The sequence below is a fragment of the Vulpes vulpes genome, chromosome 5 (assembly GCF_048418805.1).
Source record: "Vulpes vulpes isolate BD-2025 chromosome 5, VulVul3, whole genome shotgun sequence".
Classification (NCBI taxonomy): domain Eukaryota; kingdom Metazoa; phylum Chordata; class Mammalia; order Carnivora; family Canidae; genus Vulpes; species Vulpes vulpes.
In genome coordinates, this window is record NC_132784.1 from 36980883 (window position 1) to 37001081 (window position 20199).

General features: G+C 38.6%; 1 protein-coding gene, 1 non-coding gene and 1 pseudogene across 5 annotated transcripts in view; 2 read left to right on the plus strand and 1 right to left on the minus strand.

Annotated features, from left to right (window-relative positions):
• DCC (DCC netrin 1 receptor) overlaps positions 1-20199 on the plus strand; it is a 1087624-nt gene that overhangs the window by 744878 nt on the left and 322547 nt on the right. For all 4 annotated transcript variants that reach the window (XM_025997616.2, XM_072757871.1, XM_072757870.1 and 1 more), the window contains exon 8: positions 13361-13517. In XM_025997616.2, coding sequence (XP_025853401.1) covers positions 13361-13517 — 157 coding nt within the window. The remainder of the gene's footprint in view (positions 1-13360; positions 13518-20199) is intronic.
• LOC112919354 (U2 spliceosomal RNA) lies at positions 8066-8255 on the minus strand. Its single transcript, XR_003234885.1, has one exon. It is a non-coding gene; the product is annotated as a U2 spliceosomal RNA (small nuclear RNA).
• Positions 10916-11030, plus strand: LOC112919364 (small nucleolar RNA U13; annotated as a pseudogene).

A 20199-nucleotide genomic window follows, 5' to 3' on the forward strand; every position in this document is an offset into this window, starting at 1 on the left:
ATGCCAACATGTTGGACAGCTAGAAAAAATGGATAAATTTCTAGAAACATTAACTTCCCAAAACTAAACCAAGAAAAAATAGAAAATTTGAACAGACTGATTATTAGTAATGAAATAGAATCAGTAATCAAAGAACTCCCAAGAAACGAAAGTCCATGATCAGCTGGCTTCCACAGGTGAATTCTACCAAACATTTAAAGAAGAGTTAATACCTATTCTTCTCATACTACTCCAAAAACTAAAGGAGAAGGAAAGCTTCTTAATTCATTCAGTGAGTCCAATATTACCCTGATACCAAAACCAGGTAAAGACACTACCAAAAAAAGAGAACTGTAGGCCAGTATCTCTGATGATGAACACAGATGCGAAAATCCTCAAGATATTGCAGATTTATTCCAACAATACATTAAAAAAAATATTCACCATAATCAAGTGGGATTTATTCCTGGAATGCAAGGGTGGTTCAATATTTGCAAATCAATCAATGTGCTATGTCACATCAGCAAGAGAAAGGAGGGCAGCTACGGTGGTTCAGCAGTTTAGCACCTCCTTCAGCCCAGGGCGTGATCCTGGAGACCCGGACCGAGTCCCACATCAGATTCCCTGTGTGGAGCCTGCTTCTCTCTCTGCCTGTGTCTCTGCCTCTCTCTCTCTCTCTCTCTCTCTCTCTGTCTCTCATGAATAAATAAACAAAATCTAAAAAAAAAAAAAAGAGAAAGGATAAAAAAATCATTTCAATAGATTCAGAAAAAGCATGACAAATAACATCCATTCATGATCAAAACTCTCAGCAAAGTTGGTTTGGAGGGAACATCTTCCAACATCATAAGGCCCATCTATGAAAAATGTGAAGCTAATATCATCTTTTATGGGAAAAACAGAGAACTTTTCCCTAAGATCAGGAATAAGACAAAGATGTCCACTCACTACTTTTATTTAACACAGTACTAAAAGTCCTAGCTGCAGCAATCAGACAACAAAAAGAAATAAAAAGTATCCAAATTAGTAAACAAGAAGTAAAGCTTTCAGGGGCACCTGGATGGCTCAGTGGCTGAGTGTCTGCCTTTCACTCAAGTCATTATTCTGGGGTCCTGGGACCAAGTCCTGCATTGGGCTCCCCTTGGGTCTCTGCACTCCTATGTTTATTGCCACATTATTTACAAAAACCAAATTATGGAAGCAGGCAGATGTACTCTGATGGATGAATGGGTGAGGAATGTTGTGGTGTGTGTGTGTGGTGTGTGTGTGTGTGTGTGTGTGTGTGTGTGTAACATTCCACACAATGTAATATTATTCAGCTATAAAAAGGGATGAGCTATTGCCATTTGCAGCAATGTGGATGGATCTAGAGAATATAATGCCAGGTGAGATTAGTCAGAGAAAGAAAAATACCATGATTTCACTCATATGTTTAAGACACAAAACAAATAAGCAATGAAAAAGGAACAGAAAAAAGACTCTTAACTGTAGCGAACAAAATGATGGTTAACGGAGAGGATGTGGGTGGGGGATGGGTGAAATAGGTGAAGGGGATTAAGGAGTGAAATTGTTGTGATTAGCACTGAGTAAAATTGTTGAATCACTATATTATAGACCGAAACCAATATAATAACACTGTATGTTAACTATAATATAATTAAAATTAAAAATAAAAATAAAAAAATAAGACACTATTGGTAAATTACAATGACTTAGACTAGACTTTCTTGGATTTCTTCTGTTTTTTGTTTTGTTTTGTTTTGTTTTTTTTATCATTAACATCATTTTCTTTCTCAGAATACAATCCAGTGTACCACCTTGCATTTAATCGTCATGCTCCCTTAGTCTCCTTCTCCTATAGCAGTTCCTGTCTTTACTTGTTTCTCTTGACCTTGGTTGTCTTGAAGAATATTGGCCAGTTCTCCTCTAGGGTATCTCCCAATCTGGGTTTGTGTTGAGTTTTCCTCATCATTTCAACTGGATTTATGGGTTTTTCAAAAAAATACTACAGAAGTGAACTACCCAGGTTACTTACTATCCCCAGTGATATCCTATGCCTATCAAACATCCATATCTTCATGTTTCATATAGAAGTAGCTTCAGAATCTCAAACTACCTATGAGTAAATCAGACTGCTTCCGTAAGTGTAGCATCAAGGTCTCAACTCTTTGCAGATATCTTTTTTCTTCTGTCAAAATATTATAGTATGCCATTTATTCTTTGCTTTACATCACCAAAGGTGTGAGAATGAGGACTTCCTTCTCATTTGAAACTTAACAAATGTTTTCATTCTTGAAGGTGAAGGCCATAGTCCTTTTATTCTTTTTAAGATTTATTTGAGAGAGAGATAGAGAGAGAGAAGGCACATGCAAGTAGGGTAGGGAGAAAGGGTAGTGGGAGTGGGAGAGAGGCAGACTACCTGCTGAGTGCAGATCCTGACATGGGGCTCGATCCCAGGACCTGAGCTGAAGTCACCAGTCAGACCCTTAACCAAGTGAGACACTCAGTGTCTCAGTACTTTGTAATTTTTAATACCATTTTCCCATCTTTTCTTACTCTGCCTCTTTCTTTTCTTATAAGTAAGTAGTAAACTAAACTAGTAATTAGTTTAATCAATTTGTGACAACTGTTTGCATATTAGGAAAGTCAGTCCTTTATAATATTATTAAAAAATATTGTTCCAGTTTGACCTACATATCTTAATGTCATTCATTATGCTTTTCCATACATATTTAATTTCCATATAGTAATATTTATCAATATTTTTATTCATGGGCTGTTTTTTTGTCATATTGTCACAACTGACTCCCCATGTGTTTTGATAATGGAAAAAATCAGAGACAGGAGACATTATAATAAGGTGGTATAATAATCAGTAGTGGCTCTGGCACAGAACTCCATTGTTTTAACATTCTAATTTAGCATTCTAATTCCAAACTTTTTTTTTCTGCATTTTATTATCTTTAAATACAGCCTTTACTCCCAAAATGGACTGTGAGGCAAATTCTTTCTCAAATTTAGATGAATCAGCTTCAGAGAAAAAAATAAATAAGTAGAAAAACAAATAGGAAAAAAAGTCAAAGATGGAAGATATTGCTGCTGCCCAGCATGATAGAACCTTAGTAGTAGCAATCTTATAATGTACCTGTACCCTAGAAGGTATCTGTCCAGCTATTGACTGAAACACAATACAGGTTGCCTCTTAATTGCAGTCCTAGGATTCTTTTCACTTTGCTCCAGAAAAAAAGAAAATGTAATCCATCATACCTCTTGATGATGATAAGCATGTGAATATCATGCTTATCGTCAATAGGTCAAACATACATTTTGCTTTAGTTATAATAGCAACCAAGAGTCAAACTTGGCATAGACACATTTATTATCATAGTTGAATACCTGTATCCTATATTTCAGAATAACACATGCCCCATATTATATTTTAAATTATTCTGTAGATTTATCAGCCATAATTCAAACTGATATGGGTCTTTGGGTAAATCAACACATTTACTGATTATTTTATTATTATTTTTTTTTATTATTTATTTATGATAGTCATACAGAGAGAGAGAGAGAGAGAGGCAGAGACACAGGCAGAGGGAGAAGCAGGCTCCATGCACCGGGAGCCCGACGTGGGATTCGATCCCGGGTCTCCAGGATCCCGCCCTGGGCCAAAGGCAGGCGCCAAACCGCTGCGCCACCCAGGGATCCCTACTGATTATTTTAAAAACTCAAACAAGACTTTGTAAAAGACCCATCCTTTCTGTAGGAATTAATACTCTTATATTTAGAGTGACCCCCCAAAATACTGGAATTTGATGCACAGCCAGTTTATGAGTATATAATGTGTTTTTATTATTTAATCAATCATCTCTAGTGGTTATTCCTTTTGTTTGCCTACTTAATAGATTTGAAGAATGAGTGCTAGGTTCCAGCCAATAAGCCTCTTTTATGGTTTACAGCTTTTCTCTCAGTTTCCTCACTTCAGCGCATTAAAAAAGGGAAAAGAAAAAAAAAGGTGAGCTTACGTGAGTGATCACTCAACTGTGGCTGCAAGTTCTCCATGCTCACCATCTCACTTCCCAGAAAGGGAACTAGAATAGAATTGGACTGAGTCAAAAAAAAAAAAAAAAAAAAAGGAAAGAAAGAAAGAAGAAAGAAAGAAAGAAAGAAAGAAAGAAAGAAAGAAAGAAAGAAAGAAAGAAAGAAAAAAAAAGAGTTGGACTGCGTCTATCACTTGTGCTCTTCTCTCTCTCTCTCTCTCTTTCTCTCTCTCTTTTTCTCTGATGTATATAGGCCTAGAAGGACAAACTCAAAAGGAAACAGGGTTCTAAGAAAACATCTTTCATATGCATTCTGTGCCCCGCTGTAGCTTTTCAGTGGCTTTACGGTGGTGATATAAGGCTCTACCTGTATAAACTTAATTGGAATAAGTAATAATTTATCTTAGTTTTATGTCCTCTTTTATTTCCCTTTAATATGTTTTGGTGGCTATAAAATTTGAGGATGAGTAGCTAGGAGTTAGAGCCAAGTGTACTGCACATGGATGCTTAATAAACCTCCATGCCCTGCTAATGCACTCCTGGCCTGAGATGCTGCCTCCCACACTCTTTCTCTTCTTGTCTATCAGTGAGTGTGTTGTTCTGATATTCTGATTCTCAAAGACATTTCAGAACATTGAAATTAGCCTATCCCAGCAATGAGCATTTCCACGGGTACATTTATACAGTAGCTTTAAATAGATGATTTAAAAATGTACTTTAAATCCCACAGACAAAGTTGAAAGTTTGAGATTAAGGGAACTCACAGAGCCATCAAACATGATTGCAGCTGCTTTTCCTGGGGGTTGGGGGGGGGTCACTTGGTATCCAGAACCAATAAAAACAGTTCTTAGTAGTGTCTATATTACTAAAAAGTATAGCTTAAACTTTTAGTTCTTCCTACTCAATTTGTATTATTTTCAACTTACTTTTACTTGAGTTTCGTACCAGAAAAATTCAGTTACTTAAAAAAAAAAATTAAGACTACTTAGCATTGATTCAATTATTTTTTAATAACATAGCTTGTTAGCTGTTTTATTTTGGTAGTGTCTTATTACCAAAGGTAATTGCATGAAAAAAAAAAAAAACAAACAAACCACTGCTTCTTAAAGCCTGCCATGCTGATTTGAATCAGCAATGCACGTGTTCTTTAGATGTTCTTCACGGCTGGAGAAGAAGATTGCATGGCAGCCCGGGACAAAGCGCCATATGGCTGGGATAAGGTGAATGTTGATAAAGGCACATGAAGGATGGGAGGGGAGATGTCACAGCTTGTCAGTCTTTATCCCTAGAGGAAGCTCTGGTGACAGGGGAATGATTGAAATGGCACATTTGGGGTCCCTGGGCATGGAGAAGGGATAAATAATGACTAGCAATTCAATGACATAGACTCAAGGGAAAGATGGAAACAAAGGGAGCTGGGGACTGGGTAGAAACAGAGCTTTCCTACAGTTGGTAAAAGATGCCAAGAAGCGACATTGATGAGAAAGATGATTAAAGGTGGCCTCACAAAACCTTGAATAGTGACAGATGGGAAGGGTAAAATGATTAGTAAGAAAATATAGAGAAAGAAGAGACCTGATATGAAGTACATTCTTGTCGAGGTAGACATGCGGGTGACAAAAGGGAAAACAAAGGATGAGTTTTCTCTGCGACTTGATAAAGGAAATAGAGAGAGATAGTGAGCTGACCAAGTCCTATCCTTGCATGGAGGAAGCACCCTTGTCCTTGTCTCACTTGACCTATCAGATTTAGCCCAAATTGTTCCCAGAGCCTTTCCAATAGGGATCCTGGATTTCCAACCAGATATCATGGAACCGGGCCAGTAGAAGCAGACTTTCTGCTTTTTGGATCTGAAGACAGATAAATAACAATAACCATTCACTGAGTATATCATATGCCAGGTACTATGAGCAGCTCTTTCCCATTTTACATCATCACGTAGCCCTGCATGTCAAATAAATTGGATCAGTGTTTAAATGTGGAGGGTAGGGCTCAGAGAAACTACATAGCTTTCCAAGGAAATTTCCAAGGAAATTTCCAGAAGGGACTTCTCCTAGTCCTGTGAGTCGCATAGTCACAGAGTAGCAGAGCAGAGATCCAACCCCCCCCCCCCCCCATTTAATTGTAATTTTCTAGTCAGATCCACTTTTTACATAAATGAGGGACTAGCCACCTTCCCAAGCTGCCTGAGGTCTGCTCCACTTTGGATAAACTCTTTTAAAAAGTACCTTCATAAATAAAGTGAGAATAAAGAATATAATTGGTTCACACGTGTAGACTGATCAGTTTACTGGATATTATTTTCCTCTCACTATGTCTTTTGAAAGACTTCAAACTCTGAAAGATGTAGTTATCTCTGTTGATATGATATTACTCTCCAGAATTTCTTTTTTCATCTTATATCTTTGTGGCCATAGGTAATTCTTCTTACCATGCAACCTTGTCCTGGCAGGTCTCTTTGATATATGGTTTGGGGATAAGAATCACACTTCCTATAACAGATCTCCAGGTTCTTTTCTGGATGTGTAGGTCAGCTCAGACTTTTCAGGCTTCTGTTCTGCTTCTTAATGAAAGAATTATTTCTCTTAGGAATTATTCCTATACGAACACATCTTTTGCATTGTTTGGCACATAGTTGGATTTTAGGAACATGTTCCCCTCTCATTTGGTCTGAAATGAAGTAGTCTCATCATAAATATACATTCCCTTGGAATCTTCCTGAGAGTTCAGCTTTTTAATCTACTTTGTAATTTATTAGCAGAGTAATAATGATTAACATGACCAGCATATAGTAATAGCTCAATCCCCTCCCAGTACATAATCTCAAATACCCATTTTTGTGGGTTCTGAAAGGGAATTTTTAAAAAGATTTTTATTTGCTTATTTCAGAGAGAGAGAGAACAAACGGGGAGGGGCAGAGGGAGAGGGAGAATCAGACTCCCTGCAAAGCAGGGAGCCTGAAATGGGGCTCGATCTCAGGACTCTGGGATCATGACATGAGCCAAAGGCAGACACTCAACCAACTGAACCACCCAGGTACCCCTGAAAGGGAATTTTTTAGCCAAAGTCTTAACATTAGAATTTGACAAGTTTGCAGTACCTTTCATTTAGTTAACACTACAAGAATGCATTGGATACCTAGGATGTCACTAAATGTATGGTACCAAATTTGGCTATTAGAGTCATAAACAGTGTAGACTTGGCTTCTACTCTTACAGAATATGTAATTTGGCATAGGATACCAAAAAATGACTAGACCATTAGAGTTCCATGTAGGAAATTTCTAGAAGGCACTTCTCCTAGTCCTGTGAAGGTCCAGAGTTAGAGGTTCCAAAATCAGGGTGGGAATCAGTGAGGTGTTACCTGAGCAGAAGTCTGAAGAAGCAGTCCAGGTCAAGAACCAGAACCGTTGGAGGGAGGTATTCCAACTCACGTTGCAGCACACAAAAGTAGCAGAGGTGAAACCATGAGGTTTTCATGGACCTGATGGAATCAGTGACCCCAGAGACCTTCCCCTGCATCCTTCTCAGGCTTACCCCTGCCTGAGACAACTGAGAATGTAGAACTGGGATGTAGAGGAGCAATAGGAGAGGTGGGAGGAGAATGGTCCTTGTCGGTGAAGCTGGGACAGGGAGATTACTCATTACTGAGGTGGCTTTCCTTTCTGGAATTGGGAGATGGATTTAAAAAGGCCTTCATGCAATGATTTACACATCATAATCCCTCCATGAATATTGGATGGATTAATGATTGGATACATAAATTGATTTACCAAAGGAAATTTCATAGCACTACTACTAGGATAGTTTGTAAAATGATCAATTAAATAGGATTCTGGGAACAGAATAGAAATGGTCTAGTGAGAACGTGTGTTCTGATTTCTAAACAACCACCCTACTGAAAATTTAGGATGGAATTTAAAAGAGACTTCTTGTAATCGTCTTATATGTATACACCTTACATCTTAAAAATAGTTCCCCATTCTCTTAGGGAAAAACCTATAGTTTAAATATGGTTTTTATTGTTGTTCTTATTGTTGTTTTGTGGGGTGCACCATTCCAGGAAGTACTACAATACCAGGTCAATGTGTGGAGTGGGTGGAGCAAGCTCTTATTCCATCTCCTGCTCCAAAAATCCATTTAACACATTGTCCTCTTATGGAGGATGTATTAGATATTAAACTGATAAGAACAAATAGTATACTTGATCTTAGCTAAAAGGCCGAGAAGCAATTAAAAATAATTCTTCACTTCAAGCATAACAGTAGGAACTTGATAGACATTCAATAAATATTGATTATTCCATTTTAGATACTAACCCACTACGTTCTTTTATGTAAAGTTTTTAATATTTAATGAAATATTATGGAAATCATTAACTTTTATCTCATATTAATTTAAAATAAAAAGTGGTTTCAAATCATTATTATTTTAAAATTCATATTTCTTAGTTTTACTAAGTTCTCAATATACTAGCTCAAAAGCCATGATTCTTTGAATATTGAAGAAACCATGAAATTGTAGAAAAAAGTGCTATTCTTAATAATCTCAATCATTTACAGCTGAGCTTCTTTTTGGTAAGTTTGCAAAATTACTTTGTAAACTATAAAAACATTATATCAAAATGTAAATTTTGTCTACTTCTTCATTTGCACAATTAAAAGCTAGAGTTTGGGATCAAGGGAACAATGATAAGAAAAAAGTACAAAAGGAAAAGGAATAGAGTTTGCCCTGAGAACAGTTAAATGTTCCTTTAATTTTACAAATGTCACCTATTTATATTTTACTTAAATATGAAGGCTAATAAGGAGATGCAGCAAATAAAACATCTAGTTGATCTGGTGACTAAATTTATAGTATTTTCATTAACAATATGGGGAATGACAAGGAAATAAGCCTATTAGTTGTTTGATGTTTAATGCAAATTAAATATTTTTATGTGTTTGTGAATACATCTTATTATCGTTCATGTGCCTCATAGAGAGTGGAGGTCAGGGAGTTCATAAACTCAGGGAAAAATTAAGGCCTGTAAACATTACATAGTAAAATTCTAAGAGAAAAAAACTCTTTGGTATCTAGACAGACCATGGCTTTATAGAAAAGTTAACACAAGAATGTAATTGTTACCAAGGCTATTGCAATGGCATCATGAAATAGTAGTAGTACCAGAACCAGCAGCAGCAGCAGCAGCAGCAGCAGCAGTAGTAGTGGTAGTAGTAACTAGTAATTTAGAAACTAAAACTATTTTTTGGAGTTATATTATTTTCAGAAATCACTTCCTTTTCCTGGATTTTGCTATGATTGATTGTTTGATTGATTTTAAATATTTTATTTATTTATTCATGAGAGACACAGAGAGAGACAGAGACACAGGCAGAGGGAGATGCAGGCTCCATGCAGGGAGCACGATATGGGGCTTGATCCCAGGACCCTGGGTCATGACCTGACCCAAAGGCAGATACTCAACCACTGATCCACTCAGGTGCCCCTGATTATTATTTTTTTTTTACAGATTCTTAAAAACAAAAAACAAAAAACAAAAAAACCCCAACACTACATTATAGTATGGTAAATTCGCTTCCTCTTCTCCATGACAACAGATAAAGAAGCTGTAACCATGGCAACAGTAATGGGCCAGGGAGATTAGGGCCAGCCTGGAGATTAGGCCTCCTAGAGCAAAGAAAAAAGTCCTGATTGGTTCCTTATTGAGACCTTATGTGAAGACGAATTACTGTTGAGAGAAAGCATGGAGGATTAGTAAGAACAAAATTAATTCCCTGTATAAAGAAAGGAGCCATCCCTTTGTTAAAAATGTGTCTGCTCCTTTTCAAACGAGGACTGTTTAAATTGAGGTAAAAGAGTTCATGATTAATTCTATTCTGAGATTTATCTGTGTCATCTGCGTCTAGACTAGCTCTGTGAGAAGGCACTCCTGGAGGCCTGAAGAGAAAAGCATCGTGCACAGACCCCCATTGCTCTCCTTCTTGGCAGCCCCTGAATAGGTGGGGAAGCCAACGCAGTTTTGATGTGATACCATCTCTAATTAGGTGCCTTTGGGGAAAAAAAGAATTGAAAATTTTTCACCTGTAGTTTTAAAACTAATTTGTCTAACTTCTTGAGGATTCTCAAAAGATTTTTACAAGTCATCATTGATCACATTTTATTTTTATAGATCTTTTGTAAAAAAAAATATAGTGATGATCCCATTTGCTTTAAATTGGTAAAGTGTGTAGGTATTAACATTTTGAGAAAATGAGCTATGATTTTGCAAGGATACATAGATAAAGGGGTTACTTTTTTTTTTAATGATAAATGTATACACCTGAGAATGTTTGGTCAGATGATATGAATATTTTTCATTTTAAAGGATTTTGCCAAAATAACTGCTAAAAAGCCGACTCTTAGAAACTTCAACTGTCAATGTAAGAGAGTGTCAGTCACATCCTGGCCAACCTTAGATACTAACATTCTCTAAAGTCTTGCTTCTCTGCCAGATTTTTTTTTAATACATTTGATTCTGACAGACTTTTTAGATTTATTTTAATGCACACTTCGTTTAATGTCAGGTTGAGCCCTACTTTAAAATAAGATTCTAAAAAAGTAATAATAAAAAAATAAAATAAAATCAGATTCTTTATTATTTTATTGATTTTTTTTTTACTTTTTTTTGTATAGTAGATATTAACTATCACCTGTTGGATATTTTGCAAATACTTTGGGTCATTCTTTCCAGAGAAGACAACACTAAACTAAGTGAAGAGGGACAGCAGGAATTAGGTGGATGAGATGGGTCTTGAGTAGGAGCAGCTCTGGGAAGGCTTTGGGGGGTAGCCAGGGGACCTACATGGAGAGAGCTTGATTAATACAAGCAAGAAAAAGCCAGGGAGCCTACAGATCCTTTGTCATTCTTAGGTGTGGTGATTAGCTGTTCATGCTTTTGTGTGACCTGTGCCTCCTTCAAACTGTTAAGAACTCAGCATAACACTCAGCACTCATTCCTCATCTGACATGGAGGAGAAAAGCCAGGGAACCTCCATGTGAGCTCCATGAAGGATGCCTCATCTATTGTTGCCTTTGTCTCCTCTGTACCTAGAAGGGCTGGGGTTGGGTAGGCACTTTATGAATTTTTTTTTGGATGAGTGGAGCTACTGGATTATGCTTACTGTGGAAATCTTGCAAGCCTCTCTCCAAAGTGGTATTTTTCTGGCAACAGGAACATACTAGGCTATTATGCAGGATGGCCCTTGAAATCACCTCAATCAGTGGTGGAGGAGGGGTGGATAAATACCTCCATCTGCTTCCCTCAAGACAGATAACCTAGAGGCCTGTGCCACAACGGCCCCAGAGTCCCCAGTAGAGTTGCTTTCCAGTTTCCCACAGTGCTAACTGCCAGATAAGTCACTTTTCCTAGGCTTCACTTCCTGCCATCTCACTTCCCACCTTCCCAATCAATTATTTGCATGTAAATCCTTTTCTTAGGGCCTCTTTGTGGAGGAAGGCAGACCAAGAGAAGTGATAAACAGGAGCCAGCCCAGTAGGCCCATTTCAAAGTTTGGAGATTCCTTGAGGTAAAGAGTAGACACTGAGGATAAATAAATATTAGGTAATATGAACAAATGTGTCCTCTTATAAGCTTATTCCGGATGCTGTACACAGAATATATTTGAGGGGGGATGAGTGGAAAGGAAACAGAGGCACTGGAGAAGGCAGAGACAGCTATGGCAGTTCTAGGAAGACAGAAGGATGGTGGAGGAAGACAGAAGGACGGTGGCAGTGGAGCGAACACAGAGTAGATTTACCAGATGTCCGGGGGCGGGGGGTAGTCCTAGAAGGGATGAGTGAGAGGCAAGGGTAGGAGATACCCTTTGGGTTTCTGGGCTGTATAGTCACGAGGACGATGTATACAAGTGAGTTGAGCAGCTGAGAGGAGAAGTAGGCTGAGTGGACAGTGACGGGGGTGGGGAGGATAAATTCACATAAGCGTGCTAGTTTGAGATGTCCAGGTGTGTAGAAGTACAGGGTTTTGTCAGGAGGTTTAATAACACCCATATTTTTAAGACAGATACTACATATCCAGGCATCAATCTCTTCCCTCTCCTCACCACTCTGCCACAAAAGATTGACTCACTTGCTTCTAGCCTGCCATTTGTTTCAAATACTGTGTTGATCAAAAACGAGGCTTTAAAACCTCTTTCTCTGTGCAACTGGTTGTGTATTGTCAATTGATAATGTTTCTGGAACCATTGGGAAATAAGATAGGCCCCTTCACCCCAGGGATTTTCCAGCTAACAGGAGTGTAGTGTGTAGCAGGAATAGCGACTCAGTCTGCCTCTGTAGAAAGTGAATGCCAGGGCAGAGACTAAGTTTGGAAAGAACTAGAGAAAATAACCCACAAAAGCCAGTTTGAAGATTAAATGTAAGCAAATGGGTCCTTGTGATTTGGGGCTAGAAATCACCTGTCAAAATGAATGTGTATTTCCTGCCCTTGGGAACTTGAAAACATAAAATGAACTATGAATGCACACACACACACACACATTTAATAGAAAGTTCTGTTACAGATTATAAATAAATGCCCAAAATATTTATAAAACTAGTTCTTCAACTGTGGATGACTTATTCCTGTGATTAACAATTGTTAAATTTAGCTGTACCTACAGTGATATCCTACAAGCATGGGGCGAGCATCTTATGTCTGGTAGAAGAAGGGTTTTTTCTATCAGTTCCTTTCTAGCGGAAAGGAAGAGTCTGTTGTAACTCTTTCAACTTTTGGTTTGCTTTCATGGACTTTGATTTGCTGTTCCTTCAAATTGTATCTAAAACACAGTGGTCAGGCTCTGAGTAGAATTTGGTTTTGTGAAAACTGCTCGGTTACCTGAGGCATTTATCCCTGTCTATGTCTAAACAGAACATTTTTAATTGTTACGGATCCCATGAGTAAAGGAAATTGGACAAATATGCAGTAGAATCGCATGTCATTAGTTAGCTACCCTCTCATAAGCTCCAAGAAATTCTAGTATACCTTTTTTTTTTAAAGGTTTTATTTATTTATTTATGGGGGACACAGAGAGAGAGGCAAGGACACAGGCAGAGGGAGAAGCAAGCTCCTTGCGGGGAGCCCAATGTGGGACTCGATCCCGGGATCCCAGGATCACACCCTGAGCCGAAGGCAGAGGCTCACTCACTGAGCCACCCAGGCGTCCCTCTAATATACCTTTGATTCCATTTACTGATTGTTTGATTTTCCTTGTTTTTCTTCCTTCCTGTAGAATGGCCCATACTGGGTTTGCTACTGGGTCTGTACATTTCCTCTGACAGCCTCCTCTTCTTCCTCCCTAGCTATCCCAAGCTCCAGTGTCCTCCCTTCTGCTCCCAGAGATGTGGTCCCCGTGCTGGTGTCCAGTCGGTTTGTGCGTCTCAGCTGGCGCCCACCTGCAGAAGCCAAAGGGAACATTCAAACTTTCACGGTCTTTTTCTCCAGAGAAGGTGACAACAGGTGGGTGCTATTAGTACCTCATCCACCACTTCCTTAGGTACATAATGTGGCATAAAGGAACCTGCAGGAGATCTTGAGCAAGGACTTTGGGGACCATATGGAATCTCAGCTCTGCTCATCATTCATCAGTAAGTGGAGATAATATATCTCCATGGCCTGTGTGTGTCTTTTAAAGTGGGATTGTTTATAGAATCAAAGTCATTTATAGGAAACTTCCTTGAAAAAAGACAAGTATGGGAATATATGATAATCAGGTTTTTTTTTTAATTTCTTTGATTTTCAAAGTGATAAACAGAGGAACAGAATTAGGCTGTGAATTAACAGAACAGGATATGAAAGAACCACAGAGTGTAATCCCAGCTCTGTCATTGACATTACATAATCTCAAGAAAACCACGTAACTTCTCTGAGCCTGATTTTACTGTATAATAAAGGGCAAATGATACTACTTAGCTCCCAAGTTTTTTTTTTTTTTTTTTTTTTTTTTAGGATTAAACTATGTTGCATATGTAAAGGTCATATAAGAATACCTACTATTTGGCAGAAATTATTGTTCCTCTTTATTTTTTAAAGATTTTATTTATTTATTATTTGAGAGAGAGAGAGAGTGGCTGGGGGGAAGGGCAGAGGGAGAGAGAATTTCAAGCAGACTCTGTACTGAGCACAGAGCCCAACACAGGGCTGAATCTCTCACCCTAAGATCATGACTTGATCCAAAATCAAGAGTCAGACGCTAAACTAGTTGAGTCACCTGGGCACCTCATGTTGTTCCTCTTTTCACCTGTCACTTGATCTGTATATTCCTGCTTTCAAGACTGCAACCTATTATTTTTCTTGATTTTTCTCAACACTTTCTCCTTGAAATATTTCATGATTTTAAGACTTTGAAGTTTGATTTTTAAGTGTAGCATAAGGACACCTGAGTGGCTCAGTGGCTGAGCATCTGCCTTCAGCTCAGAGCATGATCCTGGGGTCCTGGGGTCCTGGCATAGAGTCCCACATCAGACTCCCCACAGGGAGCCTGCTTCTCCCTCTGCCTACGTCTCTGACTCTCTCTCTGTGTCTCTCATAAATAAATAAATAAATAAATAAATAAATAAATAAATAAACAAATAACTATTAAGTCTAAAGTAGATATTAGATAAGTACCAATTTCTTGTCTAAGAATAAGTTGTGGGGGCACCTATGAGATGCATTTGATTAGACATCTGACTCTTGATCTCAGCTCAGGTTATGATCTCAGAGTTGTGAGGTCGAGCCCCTTGTTGGGCTCTGCTCTTAGCTTGGGGTCTGCTTAAAACTCTCCCTCTCCCTCTGCCCCTGCCCCCCACTGTCTCTCTCTCACAAATAAATAAAAATTTAAAAATTAAAAAATAAAGAAAAGAAACTAACATCTCTTTATTTCTTTAAATTTACTATATATTATATTCTATATTTGATTATTCTAATATCTGTATTTTTTATGAATCTGATTCAATGATATGTTTCTGCTAACTTTTCCTCATAGTGGCTTGTTCTTTTTCAAGTATGGGTGATTCTTGATTGTTAACTCTAATCCTTAGAAATTTCTCTGAGGGTATTTTTGAGACCAAGTATTAAAGAACAATCTTCTGGGAGGATGTGATTTACCAAAATGAGACCATGTTAAAGTAATATTTTGCTAAGGTTTGTTTAGTCCATACTGGTCTCATGCTAATATTTTATTGCTCATGAGAAAGTCCATTAAGTATGATAACATTTTTTTCTGCCATTTTTAACATATCAACTCACATGGGTAAATGCAGACTTGTAAGGAATTCTAAGATTTTTTTGTTGTTCTGTTTCAACTAAACCAAGGCTGAGAGTGTATGTTCAGTTCTTTCAGGAGGCTAATGTCATTTTCAACTTCACCCATGGAAGTTTTCTCTTTTAGGATCCTGGCTGAATGTGAGGTTCTTTAATCAGACCGTACATACCACTTTACCTGCAAGCTACATTTCCTATTCTTCTCTCCTATTGGTTTCTAAAACTTCTAGCTCCCAGACTTCTATTGATAGGCACATACCTTCAGGCTAATACCAGCTCCACAAGTCGGCTTTCTCAATATAATTTTCTTATTTTGCTGCCAGTATATTATAGATTAAAAAAAAACACTTTTTTAAATAAAAGAGATTTTGAATAATTTACGCAACACTTTAGATGTACCATAACAGAAGAGTTTTTCTTTTTTTTTTCAGAAGAGTTTTTCATATATCTAATTTGCCATATTGTTTGAAATGGCATTTTGAAATATTTATTTGAATGCCTATATGATTGGTATCATTATTATATATCACTAGTTCTTGACATTTGAGCAAGTGCATTTGCATATAAGTATGTTCAGTGTTTGGGAAATTTTATTTAATATTAGAGCATAAAGCTACTCTTAACACTTCACTTAGAAGGAATCAGACACCTGAAACTAATATTACCCTGTATGTTAATTAACTGAAATTGAAATAAAAGCTTAAAAAAAGAAAGAAGGAATCAGAAAAACAAGGAAGCCTTCTTACTAGACCTTTCCATTCCAATCCTTAGGCATTTTTTACTTTCCTTCCTCCTCATCAACATTTGGGTTTTCTGTTTGCCAATTAAAGGCTGTCAAAGAGGTCATCATGTGAAAGCTCTGTTTGCTTCAGAGAAACTCTGTTGCCAAACCCCATGACTCTGTAGAGAACTACACCTATTTACAAATGTACTCAGCTGATGTACTGTGCCTCTCACATAAGGATGGAATGTCATGTTCTTCAGGTGATGAGGATTTGGGTAGCGCAACTGGGGTCTACATAGATGTTGGTCTGCTGATTTGGCTGAGTCCTGAGAGCCACATCTTTTCTTACATTTTAAACCTTTTCTTATATAGAACCATCTGAGGATGGACCCCCATTGGTAGGCAGGAGTTTCTGAGATGTGGCAGCTGCTTCTTTCATCCTTAAACCCAGACTTCATTCACTTTCTGGAAAGTCTACTAGCCAAAGTGTAGCCTGTTTGATTCATCTACATAGATGGAATATTTTGGGGGGTGGGGGCAGCATGGGGAGAGTAGAGAGGGAGAGTGAAAGAGAAAGGAACAGAGAGAAATAGAGAGAAATGGCAAGTGCCCTAGGGGGACCCACTTGTTCATAGGCCCGAGCTCACACTGATCCTGGCTTCCACCATTCATTCTTTTGTAGAAGAATGACGTAGAAGGCTGTCACAAGTGTCCCGGTGCCAACTGAGGTACCAAGACAAGGTGTGGGAAGAAGCCAGGATTCAAGTGTGAGGCTTAGTCTAGTCTCTAAAATGTGTGAGTGCTTTAAACTTACAGTGATCTTCAGGAACCCCCTCAGGATTCAAAAGGGACAACGTAGCTTGGGCTGGCCAGAGTGGTAGTTAGTGTAGTATGATAATCAGAAGGAACAGTACAACTTTGTCCATGCTGCGTCTCAAAGTGCTTTCTAGTCCACAGCAATAAAGCATAGCATTTTTCAAGTTTCTTTTCTAATTTGACCTAGCTTTAAAATGAGAGAAATATACATTGTACACATATAGCCCATGTTCCCTATGATCATCCATTACCACAAAGAAGTCGGCGTTCATTTTAGCCTCATCTGCAGCTCTTTAACTCCGTGACCTTATAATGAGTCTTGTAGTCTTTGGATCTCAGTGTGCGCAACTATGAAAACTGGAGGTAATAATTCTTGCCTAATTATCTTCATGGAGCCACCTGGATTTCCTGGAGCTACCTTAAATTTACCCTGCCCAAACCATACTCACTGTCTCCTCCTTAAATTTATTTTCCTTTCTTTTCTTGGTATGTGTTAGTACCTTCCATCCTGTTGACCAAATGGAAAACCTAAGTCATATTTTATTCCTCCTGGCCCCTCGGTTCTGCCATTAGTCATTCTGTGTTGCCAAGTCTACCTTGGCCACAGCTCGGCGATTCCCCTTTATTCTATCTCCGTCATCACTGGTCTGATCTCTGACAATAGCTTCTTGCCTTCTAATCCATCCTCCTCACTGTCTCTTCTAGTTATCTTTCTGAACTACAGTTCAGATTACTCACCCTACTGGGAAGAAAATGTGAATGTTCTTAAATTTAAATGTGAGAAAATTTCTATATAAAGACATGCCATTAATAACTTATGAAGTCGGACGCCTGGGTGGCTCAGTGGTTTAGTGTCTCTTGCTGTGACCCCAGGGTCCTGGGATCGAGTTTCACACTGGGCTCCCCGGGGGGAGCCTGCTTCTTCCTCTGTCTGTGTCTCTGCCTCTCTCTGTGTGTCTCTCATGAATAAATAAATAAAATCTTAAAAAAAAATAACTTACAAAGTCTTTGAATGGAAGTCTACATCCAATCTATATCCAGGTAGAGTGTCGTTCCCATAACCCATAATGGTTAAGCATATGCCACTGAAGTCTAAATGGCTGGATTAAAAATGGTACTACTGTTTATCAGATGTGTGACTTTTGTGCATTTAATTATGTGAAAGACAGGTATAACATCTCTCGGGGATGATAGCCCAGGGGAAGATGAATCACGCTTCTCAGAATTGCAGTGAGAACTAATTGAAGGAATTGAAGCAACGCATCTAAGGCAGTCACTGCCCATAGGCAGAATGGAGGGGCTTGGAACAGTGTGAGCTCAGAGACAATGTGGGAAAGAGACTGAAAATAAGGCCCAAAGGTAGTAATCATAATAAAAATAATAACATTGCTGGTTTTGTATGAACCATTTAATAGCTGCTCACCCTTTCCTACTTATAAACTTTTAATTCTCTCCTTATCTACTGAAATTTTTCTTATCTTCCCAGCCCATGGATCAATGGTCCACACCCCCGCGGTTAGTCAGGGTCCTTGTCAACAGCCATCCCTGCAGCCTCCTCAGCATCTCAGCTTCACACATCCTTCTTTTATCTCACTCTCTAGACTCTGATTTTCCTATCTTCCATTTAGGACTCTGGCTGCAGCAAACCTTTGATTCCACAGGGAGCAATCCCTTGGTTCTACGGTGTGTTCTTGGTCCTTCATCCCTTCTGTTTTCCTTCACTCATTCAGCAGCTAAAACCCCAGAGCCCATTATTATGAACACTGACGTACAACCAAAGTTTTGCTTTGCTCTTCTTTCATCTCATATTAATTTCTCGACAGAAGGCAACTCAAGTGAATGTTACTTTCCACCTATTCTCTACGTGTACTCTTGTAGCTGAATTCCTTGAAGAAAATATGTAATTGTGCTGACTAGTCTTTAAATTTAGAGCTACAGATATTGATCTGCCCCTTACTGCTGCTGGAGATTGTATCACGTACATCAGGCAGCCTCTCTCACAACACACCCCTGCTTACATTTCATGTCTTTTCGTTTCAAGTCTCCAACACTTTCCTTCTTTCCCTTACCCTTAGTTAACTTTGCTTCTAATCTCCTAGAAAACAGTAGTAATCAGAAGGGGAGCTGGGAGAGCTTTCATATCTGACTTCCTAACCCGATGTGTCCTTAAGCATATGTCTCCTCAAATGTCTATAAAAAACTGCCCATACTCTTAACAAATAAGGCCAAGCTTTCACTTATGCACTGGATTTTATCCTATCTTTAAACAAAAGAGCAAAGCTTCAGCTATCCCCTTTCTGCCCTCATTATCGATTTGTCCACTCTATGGATCATGTCTATCAACATCCAAGCATGCCCTTATTTAGATTTTCCATCCCAAACAATTCCCCACCCCCCAATCCCATCTCTCCCTCCTCTACCACTCTGTTCTCTCTTCTCTTGTATAGCAAATTTCCTGGAGTTGCCCAACTCCTTTACCTCTTATTTCAATTGTGACTCTCTTTTTAAGGGATTTTATGTATTTATTCATGAGAAAGACAGAGAGAGAGAGAGAGAGAGAGAGGCAGAGACACAGGCAAGGGAGAAGCAGGCTCCTGCCTGATGAGGGACTTGATCCCAGGACCCCAGGGTCATGACCTGAGCCAAAGGGAGACGCTCAACCCCTGAGCCACCTAGGTGTTCCTCAGTTGTGGCTCTGTCCCTAATATCTCACGAAACTGCTCTTATCTGTAGGTTCACCAGTGGCTTCCATGTTGCTAAACTCAATAGGGAACTCCCAGTCCTCGCATTAATTGGGCAGTAAGCAAATTCTGTCATATTTGGTCACTTCCCCTTTTGTGACACTTACTATTCCTTTGGGTTCTACTACATGCACTTTCCTGGTTCTATTCTAATCCCTCTGGCCACTCATTTTTAGCTTCTACTTTGTACTTCAAATCTCCCTGACCTGTGAGTATTGGATTGCCCCAGGGCTCAGACTTTGAAGATCTCTTTTTATCCAGATTGTGATTTTACATTTTGTCAGTATGCTGATGTCTTCCAAATTTGTATCTCTGGTCTTGACATTTTACCCGCAGACCTGAATCATATATCCAAATTCTTTCTTGGTCTCTCAACTTCTGATTTCTTATGGGCATCTACAAAACATCAACAAGGCCAAATATTTGCTTCCCTTCAACCCTCCTCTAAATACTTTATTATTCCAGAGATTGCCCCATTTCTGTGACATGTACATATTTCTCATTATTCAGGCCAATTTTGGGGGGGTAATAGTTCTTTTCTTTTTCTTTTTCTTCTATCCCATAACCAAAAACATCAAGTCTTAGCAACACTATCAAAATGCATCCTAAGTCCATG